Source organism: Vipera ursinii (assembly GCF_947247035.1).
Source record: "Vipera ursinii genome assembly, chromosome: Z".
Taxonomy (NCBI): Eukaryota; Metazoa; Chordata; class Lepidosauria; order Squamata; family Viperidae; genus Vipera; species Vipera ursinii.
Window position 1 is genome coordinate 70722012 of NC_139517.1, and position 18994 is coordinate 70741005.

General features: G+C 41.6%; 1 protein-coding gene across 1 annotated transcript in view; it reads right to left on the bottom strand.

Moving 5' to 3' along the window:
• BMPER (BMP binding endothelial regulator) overlaps positions 1–18994 on the bottom strand; it is a 210095-nt gene that overhangs the window by 87574 nt on the left and 103527 nt on the right. The window contains exons 9-11 of the mRNA XM_083376518.1: positions 14261–14401; positions 10927–11031; positions 7946–7991 (exon numbers count right to left, since the gene is read on the bottom strand). Coding sequence (XP_083232644.1) covers positions 7946–7991; positions 10927–11031; positions 14261–14401 — 292 coding nt within the window. The remainder of the gene's footprint in view (positions 1–7945; positions 7992–10926; positions 11032–14260; positions 14402–18994) is intronic.

Below are 18994 nucleotides of genomic sequence, written 5' to 3' on the forward strand. Positions count from 1 at the left end.
ATATAATTTCTATAGCAAGAATATGTCCTAATGAACTCCCTGGAACTTATCTCAAAAACTCAAGGAACTAATTTATTTGAGAATGAAGAGAAGATCCTGAGATACCTTTTAATATATAGTGGGAGTTCTGATAATAGGGATCCAGTAGATTTTCTTCTCACCAGTGCATAAGAGCTGATCCCCCTCCAAAGCCCTACAGTGGGGAGGGGCAGAAGAAATTGGAGTGTGTGTGTGTGTGTGTGTGTGTGTATGTGTGTGTGTGTAGAAGGGGAGGAGGAAAGGGCTGGTTTTTTTAATTCATGCAATTTAACTTGGTAGTGAATTTCTTGAGCATAATGGGCTCAGTAAGCATAGTGAGATTTACTGTCAAGTTTTACTGTCAAATATACAGACGTTTAAGTGTACTGAAAAATGTTTACTATTCCTCTTAAAGGCTGTAGATATGCCCTGATCTTGGTAGGAATATCTAAGGACAGTAACATCATCACTCCTAACAATAATATATTCTTTATAAATTGAAAGATAAAAAGGGCAAGTATAAGAAGTGGAAAGAGGGGCATATAACTAAGGCAGAATATCAGCAAATAGCCCGTGCCTGCAAAGATGAAGTGAGGGAAGCTAAGGCTCAAAATGAACTAAGGCTTGTGACCAAAGTCAAAAATAACAAAAAAAGCTACTTTCAACATAATAAAAACAAGAAAAAAGTTAAGGAAATGATTGGTCCATTAATGGGGGAAAGTGACAAGAAGGTGACAAGCAACAGGGAGAAAGCAGAACTATTTAACTCACTCTTTGCATCTGTCTTTACACAAAGGGGAAAAAACAGTCCAACCTACCAAAACCAGTGCCATAAAAAACAGAATAGAAATGCAAGTTAAGATAGGCAAGAAAATGGTAAGTGAGCAACTGTACAGCCTAGATGAGTTCAAATCACCAGGACCAGATGGATTACACCCCAAGGTTCTCAAGGAACTGGCAGACGTGATCTCAGAACCACTGAACTATATTTTTCAAAGATCCTGGAGCACTGGGGAACTACCAGAGGACTGGAAGAGAGCTGATGTAGTTCCCATCTTCAAAAAAGGGAAAAAAACAGATCCAGGAAACTACAGACCTATCAGCCTGACCTCAATACCTGGGAAGATTCTGGAAAAGATAATCAAACAACAAATCAGCAAACACCTTGATGCAAACAAAGTCATCACTAAAAGTCAACATGGGTTTGCCAAAAACAGATCATGCCAGACAAATCTTATTGCATTCTTTGACCAAGTGACAAAATTAGTGGACCAGAGGAATGCTGTAGATATAATTTATTTGGACTTCAGTAAGGCATTTGATAAAGTAGATCACAACCTACTACTTGATAAGATAGAAAAATGTGGGTTAGATAACATCACCACCAGATGGATTCGTAGCTGGCTGACAGGCCGTACTCAGCGTGTGGTCCTCAATGGAACTGCATCTACATGGAAGGAAGTGTGTAGTGGGGTGCCTCAGGGCTCTGTTCTGGGCCCAGTGCTCTTCAACATCTTCATCAACGATTTGGATGAGGGGATAGATGGGAAACTCATCAAATTTGCAGACGACACCAAGCTGGCAGGAATAGCCAACACTCCAGAAGATAGGCTTAAGATACAGGAGGATCTGGACAGACTCGAACACTGGGCGCTATCTAACAAAATGAAATTCAATGGTGAAAAAGTAAGGTTCTACATTTAGGCAGGAAAAATCAAATGCACAGGTATAGTATAGGTGGTACCTTGCTCAATAGTAGTATCTGTGAGAGGGATCTCGGAGTCCTAGTAGACAATCACTTCAATATGAACCAGCAGTGTGCTGCAGCTGCCAAAAAAGCCAACACAGTGCTAGGCTGCATTAACAAAAGGGTAGAATAAAGATCACGTGAATTACTAATACCACTTTACAATGCCTTGGTAAGGCCACACCTGGAATACTGCATCCAGTTTTGGTCACCATGATGTAAAAAAGATGTTGAGACTCTAGAAAGAGTACAGAGAAGAGCAACAAAGATGATTGGGGGACTGGAGGCTAAAACAAGTTTAACAAAGAGAAAGGAAAGGGGTGATGTGATAGCACTGTTCCAATATCTCAGGGGCTGCCACAAAGAAGAGGGAGTAAAGCTATTCTCCAAAGCACCTGAAAGCAGGACAAGAAGCAATCGATGGAAACTAGTCAAGGAGAGAAGCAACCTAGAACTAAGGAGAAACTTCCTGATAGTTAGAACAATTAACCAGTGGAACAACCTGCCTCCAGAAGTGGTGAATGCTCCAACATTGGAAGCTTTTAAGAAGAGACTGGACAGCCATTTGCCTGAAGTGGTATAGGGTTTCCTGCCTGAGCAGGGGGTTGGACTAGATGACCTCCAAGGTCCCTTCCTCCTCCTCCTCCTCCTCCTCCTCATTATTATTATTATTATTATTATTATTATTATTATTATTATTATTATTATTATTATTATTATTTTCTTTATCTTTATCCTTGTTGCAAGAAGCAAAGAGAAATATGTGAAGTTTTTCCCACTAATTTGCATCCACAATAACCCTATGTGGTGAATCAAGGAAGATTCAGTCAGTATTGGCTAATATTCCAATAACTAACTCAAAGTTTATTAGATTATTATCTCATGAAGGTTATCTTCCCCGGCTAAATGTAGAATTAAGCTGAAATTTCCCTATCTCAGGTCTGATGCTGTTGATACTACAACACAACACAGAAGCAGTCATAAGATGCTGTGGATGATCAATTAGAATGCAAGTACAAGTCCTGAGCATTTAAGTGAGCAAAAGTGTTGCTTATTTTTAAGAGTCGTTACAGGACATGTTTGAAATTTGGGGGTATTTCCATAACTATAATGAAGGCAGAAGGAGAAGATGATGGTTTTTGCTTTCCCCTCAGACTTGGAGACCACACCACAAGGCCTCTTGCTGGAGCCTTCTCTTTTCACGACCTTGTTTTACAAAGTAGCCTTTACATAGAATGCCAGAGTCAACCTCACCAAGAAGTCAGGTGATAGATCAGACCTTCCTGAATCATAACATTCCCCTATTCTGCAAGGTCCACGGAGTGGATACTGATCTCCAGCCAGATCACAGTGGCCTGCTTCCTGAGACCCACACATCAAGCATAAATGACAAGTAAACTGTAGAGTAAAAGTACTACTTGTTCTATACTTGGGCTGATAATCTGGTTAGTACACAGCTTCACTGTTGAGAATTTGGTTATAGATATTAGAAATATAATAATGACTGTTATTTAGATCTTATATTCTGGTACTTGCTCAATATTTTCAAAGTTATTCATCTGTGCTGTCTCTGTCAATAATATTTTAATGCAGCTTAAAATAGGAGAGTTAAAAAGAAAAACCAGGGAACTCACAATAGTCATAGACCAATATAACTTTTAACAATTAAAAATCCCTCAGTGGAATCAGTGTTTGATTGGAACCAGGTCTAAGGCCTCGTTTGTTTGGTCTCCCAAACACAATTGCCCCATAACTAAAGAAAAGGATAGATTAGCCGTAAATTAGATACAACCTGGATAAAAAAATATTCTTATTAAATCATATGGGGAGTATAACAGGAGAAAATAAGAGGTCGTTTAAGTAAATGTAAATTGGTATATTGAACTGTGAATTGGATTTAGCCTAAAAATTCTTCATTAATAATTTTAACATCTATTAAGCAACAAATAGCTTGTAACATCCCTTCTACGGAACTGATCCAGATCACCAAAATCAAAATACAAAGGATAAGTAAAAATTATTAAAACCAGTTCAGTAAAACTTCTAAAAAATAACATCAACTTATTAAAGTGTTTAAGTCTTTTAAAATGTATTTTTATTATATATTTAGATTGATTGCAGAGGACTGGTCAACTATTTTGATGCTGTTGGTCAGATGTTTCCCTTTGGTGTCCTCATAACCAAACAGTGCTTTGGTGCATGACGGAGAAGAAATTACCATAGTCTCATATCCCATTGTGAAACATCCATCCAAGGGTATATGAAGGATATGGTCAAAGAAGTCAAGATGGCAATTGCAATGGGGGTGATTGAAGTTCCGTCTTTTTTTGCATCACCATCTTGACTTTCTTTTTTTCTTTTTTTTAAACCATATTTTGAAAATCTCTCTGCATCCAACAGACCTGCCATCTCTATGCTGCTGCTTTCCATACACTTTGGACTGCAATTCCTAGAATTCCCAATGCCTTTGTCTGCAGCTTAATTAACACATCTGAAGAATAGCAATGGAACATGTCTGTTACAGATATATTTTGCCCACAGAAATCTAGGAAGCAGGAAAAGTGTTTATTTTATAGAAGAAAATATAAAGGGCTGAAAGTCTATATATCTCTGTCCATCAAACTTGCCATGGCAAATCTTGGCAGTTGAATCTCTAGACTATCTTGGCAAGCCATCAGGGTCACTGTTTAGCTGCAGAGACACATAATTTCCTGCATCACTGCATTTTAAATTATTCCAGACTGAAGAGGACTTAGGCAAGCAGAGAACCTGAGACACCAAAACACAATAGAACTCAGTTGCAAATGCTAAACAGAACATTTCTACCAAAGTTAATCTCTTTCAACTCTTGTTGATTTAAATGGGAGTTAATCACTTGCTGAAATGAAATACAGCTTAAAAAATTTCTATCCTGCTTTGCTGTCAGAACATTGTCTGAGCATGGATTTCCTATAGCTCTACTAAACAGACATCATTTTCCGGAATAAAACAGTTCCTTAGAACTGAAGGCCAGTGGCGTAGCGTGGGTTGTCAGCACCCGGGGCAAGGCAAGTAATTTGCGCCCCCTAACCCGTGGATTTTAGCACTCGAGTCTGCCACAGGGAGCCCCGCATCCTGGGCGTCCGCTGCACCCCCCCACCCACGCCTCCCCCAGGAAAAGGGGGAAGGTCCGGCATCCCCTCCCTCACGTGCGGCAGAAGCGCCGGGACCCGAGGCCGTGCCAGGAGGCGGGCGGCGCAGCGGAGGATATACAGAACATTCAAATAGAAGGAAAATATGTGCATCAATAAGACAAAACCAGATTTACATATATTATTCCCCTCCACTTGAATATTCATAAATATATTGGAGCAATATTACTTTCCTTCCCTTACGAAGTAGGCCCAAAATTTATGAAGTTCTACTTCTATTTACAACCAATTTGACCTTAATCTACTTGGTAGATAGAGAGGCAAAGTAGTTAACAGGTGAACCAACAGCAAACTTAAAATGTCAAAGCACTTTGTTAATAATCTATATTCTATTTTACTTCTATAAAGCCTCAAACAGCTTCTTATTTACAGTAAGTTACACAGTGCCTGCTCATTTTTGTATCTGTCAACTGCCCCACTCTGATAGTCAACAAGAGAAACTCCTGGGTTTATTTTTTTCCTCCAAGAGAATACGGTACTGAAAAGCCATGTGGGTACAGAAGTGGGAAATCCAGTTCTAACATTTTGCTTGTAAAAGTCATAAAACAAATTCCTCCTTTCTTCCCTGGATCTCCCACTGTCCTTTCAACATCAATCAGTTGCATTTGAGTTGTTTTGAGAACGATCTCAGAGAAGTGGAGGCAATTAGAGCTCCCAGACCTGTCACTTGACCTAAAATTATTTTATTTCCTCCGAACATGGGAACGGGGGTGCCCAACCTTCCGGGAAACACCAGGATCTCCCAGGCGGGGAGCCGGGCTGTGCCAAGAGGTGGGGCTGCGGGGCAGGAGGGGTCTTGGGGGAAGGATCTGAAGGGGATCGGAGAGCCGTTCGTGGAAGCCGCAACCCAGGAGGAGGAGAAGCGAAGGCGCAGCGCTTCCCACGGAGCAGAAAAACTCGTGAGGAAAGGCGGAGACTTGGAAGGGGAGGGGGCGCAACTGGGGGAAACCCACCTGGCTCTCCCAGGAATCCCTCCTCCCCTTCCCACCCCTCCTATTCCCTCCCCCTCTCGCGGCGTCCTTGCCCACCTGGTGCCCCTCCCCCGCCACAGGAATCCCTCCTCCCCTTCCCCCCCGGGGATTCCCCCCTCCTGATTGCCCTCCCCCTCTCGGAGCCTCCTTGCCCACCTGGCACCCCTCCCCCGCCAGGGGAACCTCCGCAGCCCTGGCGTAAGAGGCGTCGAGAGAACAGGAAGGGGAGATGGAGGGGCAGGAAGCTGGATTCCCAGCCCCCCTTTCTCCTCTCTAGGTGCAAAAACTCTGCGCTTAACTCCTCCGCTGAAGCGCTGCGGGGAGGGGGCGACTGGGGCGCCGCCGAGCAATGCTAAAGTGCTCCAAGCGGCAACAGCAAAGGACCGTCACCCTTCATGCAAAGCCCCAAGACCAAAAACTAGGATCCAGATTGAAAAGGAAAGTTGCGTGTGCCAATCTGCACCTCTAAATGCAAATTAGGAATTTGGCGCCGAGCGCCCCCCCCAGATGTTGCACCCGGTGCGGCCGGCCCCCCCTGCACCCCCCACGCTACGCCACTGCTGAAGGCATTCTGTCTACTTGCCAAATGATAGCACTCTCTGTCAGAAATGTAAGCAAATCATATAGGTTGATTGTCTCTGGACCTGGCAAACTAGGTTTCGTGAATGGATACATTAAATGACATACCCACTGGAAGGAATTCTAAAAGATCTTTGGACTTATTTTGTGGTATTTACTATCCCACATATCATAACATAGAAGAACAAAATTACCACTTTCTGATGATGATCATCTCTCAGGTGGAAAGCCCTGAAATTCAATGCTGCTTTCTATATAAAAAAAAACAGCTGGGAAATGAAGGGTGAAACAGCTGAGCAGTCCAAGTGAATTCCAAAGTATCCAGATGTAATGTGTTCTTGAGGCATACAAAATGCTCATACAGAACTTCAATTAACATTAGATTTTAATCAGTTTGGTTTATAAATACATGTATAAATAATACACACAAAAAGTGTACAAAAATGCCTTCCAAAAGTGAGAATGAATACTGAGATACTTTTGACCTATTCTTGCTCATGGCTTCCATTAAATTTACAGTATGTCACTTATATATTAAAATCAACTGTTACAAGCAATTGCCAGATAAATCTTTATAACAATGAAAGATGCATTAATTAATAATTAATTTGTGAATGGCTTAATTTATTAATGTGTGCATGCATGAATGAATATAGGAATATTGGAAGTTGCATTTTACTGAGTCAGTTTGTTTGTCAAGGGCAGACAATTCAGGTCAGGAGTTTTTCAAGTGTCAAAAAAACAAAAGTGAAGATGAAAAGGAAGACTTACTTAAGGCTAATAAGTGACCTGTTCTTTAGTTAAAACTTCAAACTCATGACTCATTAAAATTAAACAGCTAAATGCTATAATAAAGATTTGCTATATTTGCAATTAGAAAGCTGGGTTACCCTGTCTTTGAATAAGGATATTATCTGTAAAAACTTTTATTATTTTATACAAATAGTAACAAGGCTAGAAATTCCCAGCAAAATTCCCAGCAATTCCCAATAGCAAATTCCACGATATTATTTTTTTAAATTTAATAATTCATAATTATTATTAATTAATTTCATTGCAATTTGTAAGTAAAATTTTAAAACTTTTCATGGCACTGAACATTATTTCAGTTATATTTTAACTGAATTAATTTCATATTAAGATATATGTAGATTATCTTGGAATAGCTCTCTAATGACACCAAGCATTTTAAGGTTCTCATTATAGGTTTCATTTTTTTCATTAACAAGGAAATAGTTTGGACATAAGCAGTAACAATATTCTCGAGATTTATGTTGATGTATTTATTTGCTCTTCAACATTTCTCATAAACTCAATTTTACTGAAGCTATTTACTTTCTTGAACAAAGTGAGGAATAACATATAATAATTTATCCTTATTTTGCTGACAAGAACAGTGTTGGGAGGGCGGGGAACAGTATATAAATGAACTTACTCACTTTCAGTGCAAATGGGACAGCATCCTTTTCGGTTGAGGATCTTCCCCTAAATGGAAAAGGACAAAGAATATGGGATGGGAAAAGCATTCAGTGCAATGCTTTTGATGTACCATGGTATCTCCTTCCTGAAACAAAAAACCCCTCAGCATCTTAATAAATTTGTGCTATATTAAAAAAAAATAAAAGAATAAAATATGCAAAAAGATAGATAAATATGATTTTTATTTTTAGAGGCACAAGGGGCACATATCTTTACACTCCTGGTGGTAAAGAGGTGGAGAGAGGGACAAATGGAAGAAGAAGATAATTCAACTGCAGTTTCTCAATGGATGAAAGCCTTCTGAGAGAGCTAATTTGAGCTTTCAAACAAATGTGTGTGTGTGTGTGTATGTGTGTATGTATGTATATGTATGTGTGTATACACACACACACACACACACATATATATATATACATACACACACATATGTACACACACACACATATTATATATATATATATATATATATATATATATATATATATATATATATATATATATATATATATATAGTGCTGGTACTTACCTTTAAAGCCCTACATGGCTTAGGACCGTCTGCTGCCAGGGACGACTTCCCATTGCCCAGTGCGCTCACACAGAGAGGGCCTCCTCAGGGTGCCGTCGGCCAGACAATGTCGGCTGGCAACCCCCAGGGGGAGGGCCTTCTCTGTGGGAGCACCAGCCCTTTGGAACCAACTCCCCCTTGAGCTTCGGATGGCCCCGGACCTCCGGGCCTTTCGCCGCGACCTCAAAACTTTCCTCTTCCATCAGGCTGACCTGGATTGACGATGGGTTTTTAAATATGTTTTAATTTTTAACTGTGTAATTAATTTATTTTGGGGCTATTTAATTCTTTTTAAATTTTTGTATTGTTTTTTATTGTTGTTAGCTGCCCTGAGTCCTTCGGGAGATAGGGCGGCATATAAGTCCCAAAAATAAATAAATAAATAAATAAATAAATAAATAAATAAATAAATAAATAAATCGCAAGGGACACGGTGGCTCAGTGGGTTAGGACGCTGAGCTTGTCGATCAGACGGTTGGCACTTTGGCAGGCCAAATCCCGAGTGTCGCGTAACAGAATGAGCGCCTGTTACTCGTCCCAGCTTCTGCCAACCTAGCAGTTCGAAAGCATGTAAAAATGCAAGTAGAAAAATAGGGACCACTACAGTGGGTAGGTAACAGCGTTCCGTGCGCCTTTGGCATCTAGTCATGCCGGCCACATGACCATGGAGACATCCGGCCCCTAGAGTTAGAAACGACTAGCACACGTGTACAGGGGAACCTTTACCTTTGTATATGAACCACCAGGTTATAGTATGGTATGGTATGAACAATCCAGCACTCTAATTTTCTAATTAGAAATGCAGTGTGAATACAGAAAATGAGGCTAAGTGAACAAATTATGTTTAAGAAAGAGTGCAGAGAAGAGTAACAAAGATATTAAGAGGATTGGAAACTAAAACTTATGAAGAACGGTCACAGGAATTGGATATGTCTAGTCTAGTGAAAAGAAGAGAAGAGAAGGGTGAGGGGTGACATGATAGCAGTGTTCCAATATCTCAGGGGCTGCCACAAAGAAGAAGGAGTCAAGCTATTCTCCAAAGCACCTGAAGGCAGGAAAAGAAGCAACAGATGAAAACTAACCAAAGAGAGAAGCAACCTAGAACTAAGGAGAAGTTTCCTGCCAGTGAGAACAATTAATCCATGGAATGACTTGCCTTCAAATGTTGGGAGCTTTTTAAGAACAAATTGGACAATAGCTTGTCAGAGATGGTATAGGATTTCTTGCTTGTGCAGTGAGTTGGATTAGAAGACCTCCAAGGTCCCTTCAAACTCTGTTATTCTGTTATGTTGCCTACGAGTCATAACTGCACACAAACATCTTAGACCTTCACAGATGATCATACAAATGATATAATGTCTATCTACATCAGGGGTGTCAAACTGAAGACCTACAGGCTGGATGAGTCATGCCTAAACCACGCCTACCCCATTTCTGGCAATGAAAAAAAAGTCGCGATACGTTGCAACATTTCACGTGACGTCAAGAGTTTGACACCCCTGATCTACATAGAATGAAGTCTAAACTTATTATTATATTTTTGCTTTGAGTTTAGGACAAAACAAAATAAATAAATTCATGTGATGCCATAAAGCACCGTCCACCAGCAGGAAGTGACTTAAGTGGACAAGCTACTCTAGAATGGAGGTGAGAAATGTATCTAAATGCTTTCTAATTTCAATGGATAGCCTTATCTCCGAGTTTGCATAAAATGGTGTAGCCATTTTCCCAGGAGAAAGTGGCTGGAATTCAAACGAAGTTAATTCTTTGGTAAGTCGTTACTTGAACAGAGCTGCTGGCATAGGATTCTGTTTCTTTCTTGTAAAAGAAAGCCATATATTATTGATAACATGTATTGTGAGTGTTATTAACCAATTGAGGGGTTCCTTAGAAATGGGCCATTTTTCTCCATGAATTTATGAGCAGGGCCTATCTGGAATCTCTGAGTTCTGCTTTCCTTCTTTTTAATAATACAATCTAGGTTTGTATCTATAGTTTGTCTTTTCTGTCTGTGAGTTTAAAAAAGTAAAACTAGTTAAGATTTTGGGGAGAGGTTATGCAATAAAAGCAGCTGCTCTTGTTTTTTCCTCATTTGGCACAGGTGTATGCCCAGCCACATTTCTGTTTTGTTTGCTAAAATAGCAGATGTGTTTAAAAACATATGATAGGTGTGGGGCAGCATGCCCTGAATAAATCTGAAGCTCACTTTAAGTTCATCGGTTCAAAATGTGTTTGTGCAATGAAAAGGAGGGTGTAACGAATGAAGTATAAACTGTATACTGTATAGAGGCCTTTAGGTAGGCTCTTGGCGAAACTGTTTTTATGTCTATTATTACTAAGCTGAACTCCTTTTCAATAATTTATTGTTGCACTCACATGAGGGCAGCTGCTGACTGGAATACACTGCTTCTTGCGACATTCCGTCTTGCCTTTCACACAGGCACAGATGGTACAGTTAACAGAGGACCACATCTCTTTATCCTGCAAGAAGGAAAACAGATTGGGATGGTAGGAAGAAGCCATTCTAGTGTTTTATATCCTGTTATTCAAAGAAAAAGCAACATTCTCCGTGTTAGAATTATGTCATTGTTTAGTCTAAATCAATTACGGTATTAGGTGTCCATTTCCAAGTGGTTGGATTGGCAAGGCATCAGGGATAATTTTTCACTTGGGTTCTTCCACACAGAGAAGTGTAACTCCAGACTTAATGAAGACACAATAGAATTTCCCATCAATTGCCTGATTGGCTATATTTCTTTCTTAGGAAAGAAAACTATTCAATTTGTGGTTATCCTGTATCTTGATTGTCTCATTTGGGATGACATAATTAGAAAAGTCTGATTCAATATAGCCGTTGTGATTGGCATGTTTAAGTTATTGCACATAAAAATATTTGATTGTTCCATTAAGACAGAAAATTTATTCCCAGATGTAGCCTCATTCTGCTTTAAGCCAGAAATACAGCTAATACTGAATTCAAATTTAGATTACTTACGGGGATAAGGCAGACATCTAATCTACTAAACATCTGAAAACATTTAGGAGAAATTACCTATGTTCTGGCAGGTACAGATACATTTGACTTAAATTCCCCCCCTCCCCCATTGCCCCTCCCTAAAGACACTATGATTCCAATGTGGTGCTAAAATAATTCACTGGCTCAATTTCTTACAGTTTACATTTGCCAAATGAAGTTCCTAAAATATTTCTTCATCAAGTGATGGGGTAGAACTAGTCTTTTAATAGCTACCATATAAAAGCTTTTGATTAATTTTTTGATAATTTTTTTCCAACTACCCTTAGTTTCTTAATTATAAGTAATCTTCTAAATAAATTATTTTACAGGTCGTCCTCAACTTACAACAGTTCATTTAGTGACAGCACTGAAAAAAATGAGTTATGACCATTTTTCACACTCATGACTGTTGCAGCATACTCGTGGTCCTGTGATCCAAATTCAGACACTTGGGAACTGACTCACAATTATGACTGTTATAGTGTCGTTGGATCATGTGATCCCCTTTTGTGACTTTCTGACAAGCAAAGACAATGGGAAAACCAGATTCACTTAACAACTGTGTTACTAATTTAACAATGGCAATGTTTCAATAGCTATGGCAAGCAAGGTTGTAAAATGGACCAAAATTCTCTTAATAAATGTCTCACTTAGCAACAAAAAGTTTGGGCTCAATTGGGGTCGTAAGTTGAGGACTACCTGTAGTAGAAGTTAAGGTAATAAGGCCACTTCTTCAGCAACTGTTCAAACATGTGAGAGCAGTGAATGAAGGGAACCTGATGACTGGACTTCATGGTTGCAGCTGTTGCAGTGGTCCCAGAATCACATGATCACAAGTCAAGCACCTGCTCTCAATTACATTGTCTCACTGTCCAGAGGACATATGAGCCCAATTTCTGATCTTTCCTGCTGACTTCTGACAAGCAAATCAGTGAAGAAGCCAACAGGTCACAAATGGCAATCATGCCACTGCACACGATTCACTTAATGACGGCAACAAGGACTACTGCATCTCCCATCGTAAGTTGATGCAATCATGTAACAACACACTTTACAAGTGGTTGTACTTATCATTGGTAATCCCAGTTTTGAAAATGACTGCATAAAAAAAATCTGGACAGACAACTGCAGAATAACATGAGAATATAGATACGGTATTATTATACTATCCATATTTATTATACAGAAATAATCTTGTTGGAGCTTTCACGTTTTGTTGTTGTGGATTGTTCACTCATGTCCTCATTATTATCAACATCCTTAAGGCAGCCACTTTAAGAGGCTGGGCTAAACATGATGGGTGTAAAAAGCCAATGTCTCCAAAATACTGATTTCTGAAAATATTGATTTATGTTCTGTTAGTACTGGTTGTTTTTAACTTTTGTTTCATAGCTTCTATCTTAAGCTTCACTTTCTTTGAAACTGATAAGTGTGAATCAGCTATCTAAAAAACAAAACTCAAAGTCTGTAGATACACCTAAAATAATTTTGAGGTTTCAGTCATTATAACTGTGAGATGTATCTCCTCTCTTTTCTAATGTTTTACATTTCAATTTATGTCTACATAGCTTTTTATTTCTATCTATCCCCACTCCCACCCCCCCACCCCAATATCCACACTGGAAAAAATAAAAAGACAATTGATGAATTCTTTTGTCCAAGACTGTTAACTAATCAGAAAATCCAATTTTTAATTTATTTTAATTTTAATTTTTATTTATTCTACAGGGGCCTTTAATTTTAATTTTTATTTAACTTCTGTATTTATTGTACGTTATTGTTGTTAGCCGCCCTGAGTCCTTCGGGAGATAGGGCGGCATATAAGTCCCAATAATATAAATAAATAAATAAATAAATTTCAACTTATGGCAAATGAGAATTTTACACTGTGGGTTTGTGCAAAAGAAAAAAAACACCAATTAATTAAAAGAAGGATTAGTTACAGTAGGTAACTATTGTTTGTAAGGGATTTCGCTTCTTATCTGATTTTAGACCCTTTCAGCACAAAGATGGTGTTCACAATTATATAGGTCCAATAAAGAATTAAGGATGGGGGGTGGGAATGTGGAAAAATATCCTGTACCTCTTAAAAGCACAGAGACCCCAAAACATAGGAAGCATTTGGAGGGAATTTCCAAATTTGGAGGGACCTTGGGTAAAAGAAGAGCAGGAGCAAATTATTCCAATATGTCCCTATGATATATTGTAATAATCTGCTGTTCCAATGATATCTCGATGCGTGAAACACTGTAAGCCCTGAATAATATTCAGAAACATCAGCTAACCTCTTATTGACTCACTTGAAGGTGGAGTGGGAAAAAGAGGTGTTTGGCTAGATTGGTGCCTGCAAAATTTTCCTTCCAAGACCATCAGAAGTATGCTTAAAAACAATTCAGTGCATTCTATGCAAAGAACAAAGCAAAGCTGCAAAGCATGCTATACAAATTCATTGCATTCCATTTAAAGGAACAGTTCATTGGTCATCTGCCCCAGGGAAAATGCATCAGAGTGCTCTACTGGAGGACTAGCTAATTTGACAATTTCTTCAGTTTTACTGCATTTTTACATTATGTTCATTTGGCTAAAGCACCAGGGAAAAAATACTAAAAGCATGATTTTTGAATGTACTACAACTTGTTAAGAAATCAAATGGTCTAGTGAAGTCATCCTGAAATACAGTTTAAGAAATTGTACCTGGAAGACTTTATTTCCAAACTTGCACACTTTTGTTTCCTCAGGAGACACATATGAAATGCACTCCTTGCAGCACTCGTCTCTGGCTTTGATACAACCTCCGGGAGGGGAGCATTTTTTCTTACACAACACAGTGGAATCCTGCATGGAAAGAAAAACAAATCAGCCTTCATACAAGTAACAAACTGATCCCATGTTTAAGATTCAGTTAGTTAAAACTGAATATGTTTAGAGATTATGCTACTCCAGAATGGCTCAGCATTACACAAGCACCTGCATTGGAACAACACCTGAACTTTGCATCCACACTCAGATTATTATACTGCTATTCGTATGTTCATCACTATGCCTTGTACTTGCCCAAATTCTTACCACTACATGGGAATCCAGAAATGGATGGAGTCACTGCTGGACTTCCTTTTCAAAATTAGCTTTGTGTGTTCTTGGGACCCTTCAATGGCATTAATGCTTTCCAGCGCTGGTTTCGGAATTTTAGAGGCCATGAGGCATTCTCAACCACATTTTTAAGCCTGGAAGCTGAAGGATACCACTAACATTTGCAGTTGTTTCTTACAAAATGACTCTTAGTGACTTCACCACTAGAACAATACTATTCTACTTGCAAGCGGTGAGGCGTTCCGACCCTCTTGTTCTGCCCCGAGGTCCCGGGAGTGAGGATGTGCAGCCTCCTGAGCTCCGGCTGGTGTACTTGAATGCCAGGTCTGTCGTCAATAAAGCTCCTCTCGTCCATGATTTGGTCGAGTGTGAGCAGGCGGACCTGGCTTGCATCACGGAGACTTGGTTGGGCCCAGAGGGCGGTATTCCTCTGGCTGATCTTTGCCCACCAGGTTTCCGGGTGCTACACCGGCCTCGGGCTCAGGGTAGGGGTGGGGGAGTGGCCATTGTTATGAGGGAGACCTTAGGTCCGCGGGAGGCCACCGTTCCGCAGATAGTCGGGTGTGAGTCTCTCTTTTTGAGATGCGGCCCTGGTGCGCAGTTGGGCTTGCTGCTGGTGTACCTTTCACCTAGTCACGCAGCAGCAGCCCTGCCTGAGCTTCTCGATGTCCTCTCTGGGTTGGTGGTTGAGTTCCCGAAACTTATAGTTTTGGGGGACTTCAATCTACCATCTCTGGGAGGATCATCTGAGTTGGCTTGGGAGTTCATGGCTTCCATGACGGCCATGGACCTGACGCAAGTAATTTCAGGACCGACTCATGAGGGAGGCCACACCCTTGACCTAGTTTTCTTATCTGGTCGGTGGTTAGATGATCTTGGTGGGGGCTCCCCAATTATTATGCCCCTGTCATGGACCAATCATCATCTCCTGCGGCTGGTCTTCCGTTTTGCTACCCCCCGCCGTGGGTGTGTGGAACCAGTTAGATGGTACCGCCCCAAACGCTTAATGGATCCCGAGAGGTTCCAGGCAGCGCTGAGGTCCCCACCTGCCTCCCCCACTCACAGCTCGGCAGATGCCTTAGTGGAAGCCTGGGAAAGGGCAGCCACTGAGGCTCTTGACCGGGTTGTACCCTTGCGGCCCCTGACCCGATGCAGATCCCGTCGAGCTCCATGGTTCTCCGCGGAGCTCCGGGAGATGAAGCGTCAGAGATGGGGCCTAGAGAGCGGTTGGAGGTCCAGCCGATTCGAATCCGACCGATTGCGACTAAGAACCTATATTAGGTCTTATCTCGCTGCGATAAGGGTGGCGAGGTCTAATCACTTCGCTACCCTTATCGCGTCCACAGATAATCGCCCGGCCGCCCTGTTTAGGGTGACTCGCACCCTCCTTAATCAAGAGGTGAGGGAGGAACCCTTGCAGGGTCGTGCCGAGGAGTTTAACCATTATCTGTCAGACAAAATCGCTCAGATTCGGACCGGTCTGGACTCTGACTGGGCAGAGTCTGGCGATCAGGACATGGGCGGTCTTGTCGATATCACCTGGGAGGAGTTTGATTCTGTGACTCTGGAGGAAGTGGACAGGATTATGGGGAGGCTGAGCTCCACCACATGTTTATTGGACCCGTGCCCTTCCTGGCTGGTTTATGCAGCCCGGGAGAGGACACGCAGCTGGTTCCAAGCAATTATATCAGCTTCTTTGAGTGAGGGTAGCTTCCCTGCCGTCTTGAAAGAGGCGGTGGTGAGGCCTCTCCTCAAGAAGCCTGCCTTGGACCCAGCTGTATTGAACAACTTTCGTCCGGTCTCCAACCTTCGCTTTCTTGCGAAGGTTGTTGAGAGTGTGGTGGCGCATCAGCTCCCTTTGGTCCTGGATGAAGCGGATTATGTAGACCCGTACCAATCAGGTTTCAGGCCCGGGCACAGCACGGAGACGGCATTGGTCGCGCTGGTGAATGATCTCTGGAGGGCTCGGGAAAGGTTTCATTCCTCTGTTCTAGTCCTATTAGACCTCTCAGCGGCTTTCGATACCATCAACCATGGTATCCTGCTGCGGCGTCTCAGGGGATTGGGAGTGGGAGGCACGGTTTTACAGTGGTTCTCCTCCTATCTCCAGGGACGCTCGCAGTCGGTGTTGACAGGAGGGAAGAGGTCGACCGAGAGGTCTCTCGTTTGTGGAGTTCCTCAGGGGTCGGTCCTCTCGCCTCTCCTGTTCAACATCTACATGAAACCGCTGGGTGAGATCATTTGTGGCTTTGGAGTTGGGTATCATCAGTATGCTGATGATACCCAGCTTTTTCTTTCGACCCCAAACCACCCCAGTGATGCCCTCAACGTGATGTCCCGTTGCCTGGAGGCGGTTCGGGTCTGGATGGGGAGGAACAGACTTCAACTCAACCCCAACAAGACCGAGTGGCTTTGCATACCTTCGTCCCGGGTCTATTCGGATATTCCATCTCTCTCTATGGGGGGTGAATTATTACCCCCCGTAGATAGGGCTCGCAACTTGGGAGTCCTCCTAGATTCACGGCTCACCTTGGAAGATCACATGGTGGCTGTGACTAGGGGGACTTTTGCCCAGGTTCGCCTGGTGCGCCAGTTGCGGCCCTATCTAAGCCGGGATGATTTATGCACGGTCACTCACGCGCTCGTGACCTCTCGTCTAGACTACTGAAACACTCTCTACATGGGGCTTCCCTTGAGGACCACCCGGAGGCTCCAACTGGTACAGAATGCAGCCGCGAGAGTTGTGTTGGGAGTCTCCCGATACTCCCATGTCACACCTCTGCTCCGTGAGCTGCATTGGTTACCAGTTGTCTTCCGGGTGAGATTCAAGGTGCTAGTAATGGTGTTTAAAGCCCTACATGGCAGGGGTCCGGAGTACCTTAGGGAACACCTGCTGCCGGCGTCTACTTCCCTCCACCCTGTGCGTTCCCACAGAGAGGGCCTCCTCAGGGTGCCACCGGTCAGAGAATGTCGACTGGTGGCCCCCAGGGGGAGATCCTTCTCTGTGGGAACCAGTTACCGGTTGAGCTCCGGACGGCGCCCGATCTTCGCTCCTTTCGCCGCGATCTGAAAACATACTTGTTTGAGCAAGCTGGCCTGGCCTGAGGGGGGATTGGTGGGGTTTTTTACTATTTTTATTGGGGTTTTTTAGTATGTATTAACTGTACTTTTAATTGGGCATGTATTTAATTACCTTTTATCTTTTGTAAATCTCTGTGTTTTATTCTTGCCCTGTACACCGCCCTGAGTCCTTCGGGAGAAGGGCGGTATAGAAATATTAATAAATACTCTGTACACCGCCCCGAGTCCCTCGGGAGAAGGGCGGTTTATAAAAACAAACAAATAAATAAATAAATTAATTAAAATTCTTGAATTAGCAAATATCTGAAATGCCACCCTCAGCGGCTCTCTTTCAACCAGCATCAGTCTTTAGTGTGGATCTTGCTATTCACACAAAAGATCTAGAAACATCTTTCTCAGGGCAGACTTATACACGAGGCCAAAGGTTAGGGAAGGCAAGGCCAAAAGCAAAAGGCCTGAGAGGGAGCCATGTTGATAACAATGCACAGTTTCCCTGCTGAAAAATAAAGGGCTCTTGGCCTGTTAAGATGCAAGTTTTAATCTTGGGTTTGCTCTCTATGTAAGTTGGCAGTTTTGATTTTCTTTGTGCTAATGGTTTTTCTAGTAGCTGAAATAAAAACTACCTTATCAAAAGTTATGTTCTTGAATCCCTGCCCATGAGCCTTTTAGTACCAGTATCAGCCTGGAAGGGACGAGGCAATGGATAATACCTTGTAAACTTATCTGTACTTTCTAAATAGATCTCAAAACAAAACAAAAAAAACCCTTCTGCGTTATATTTTCCACTAATGTTTTAGATAGGTTAACTAAGTAACAAAATGGGCAATTAAACTTTATTTTTAAATTCTGACTGTAAATCACCATATGAATATTTGTGTATAATAAATATAAATATATGTCCAGTCGCTCTGTCTCAGCCCTAGAAAAAGGTAAGGGCAAACCACTTCTGAAATGTTGCCAATAAAACTGTAGGGACTAATCTAGGCAGTCACCAGGAGTCAACTCAAGGACATGGACAAAAAAAGTTATTCTGATTGATCAAGACTCCCGATCCACCAAATGACCCTTAGCTAACTTGACATACTAATAATTATTTCATAGGATCTTTGGCTTGAAAATTGTACAGATTTTCTTCTGGAATATTTATGACAGCTACCCAGAGTCACTCTTCAGAGTGAGATGGGCGGCATATAAATGTAATAAATAAATGAATAAATTACTGACACATAATCAGAGTGTGATGGCAAAAGAAAAATG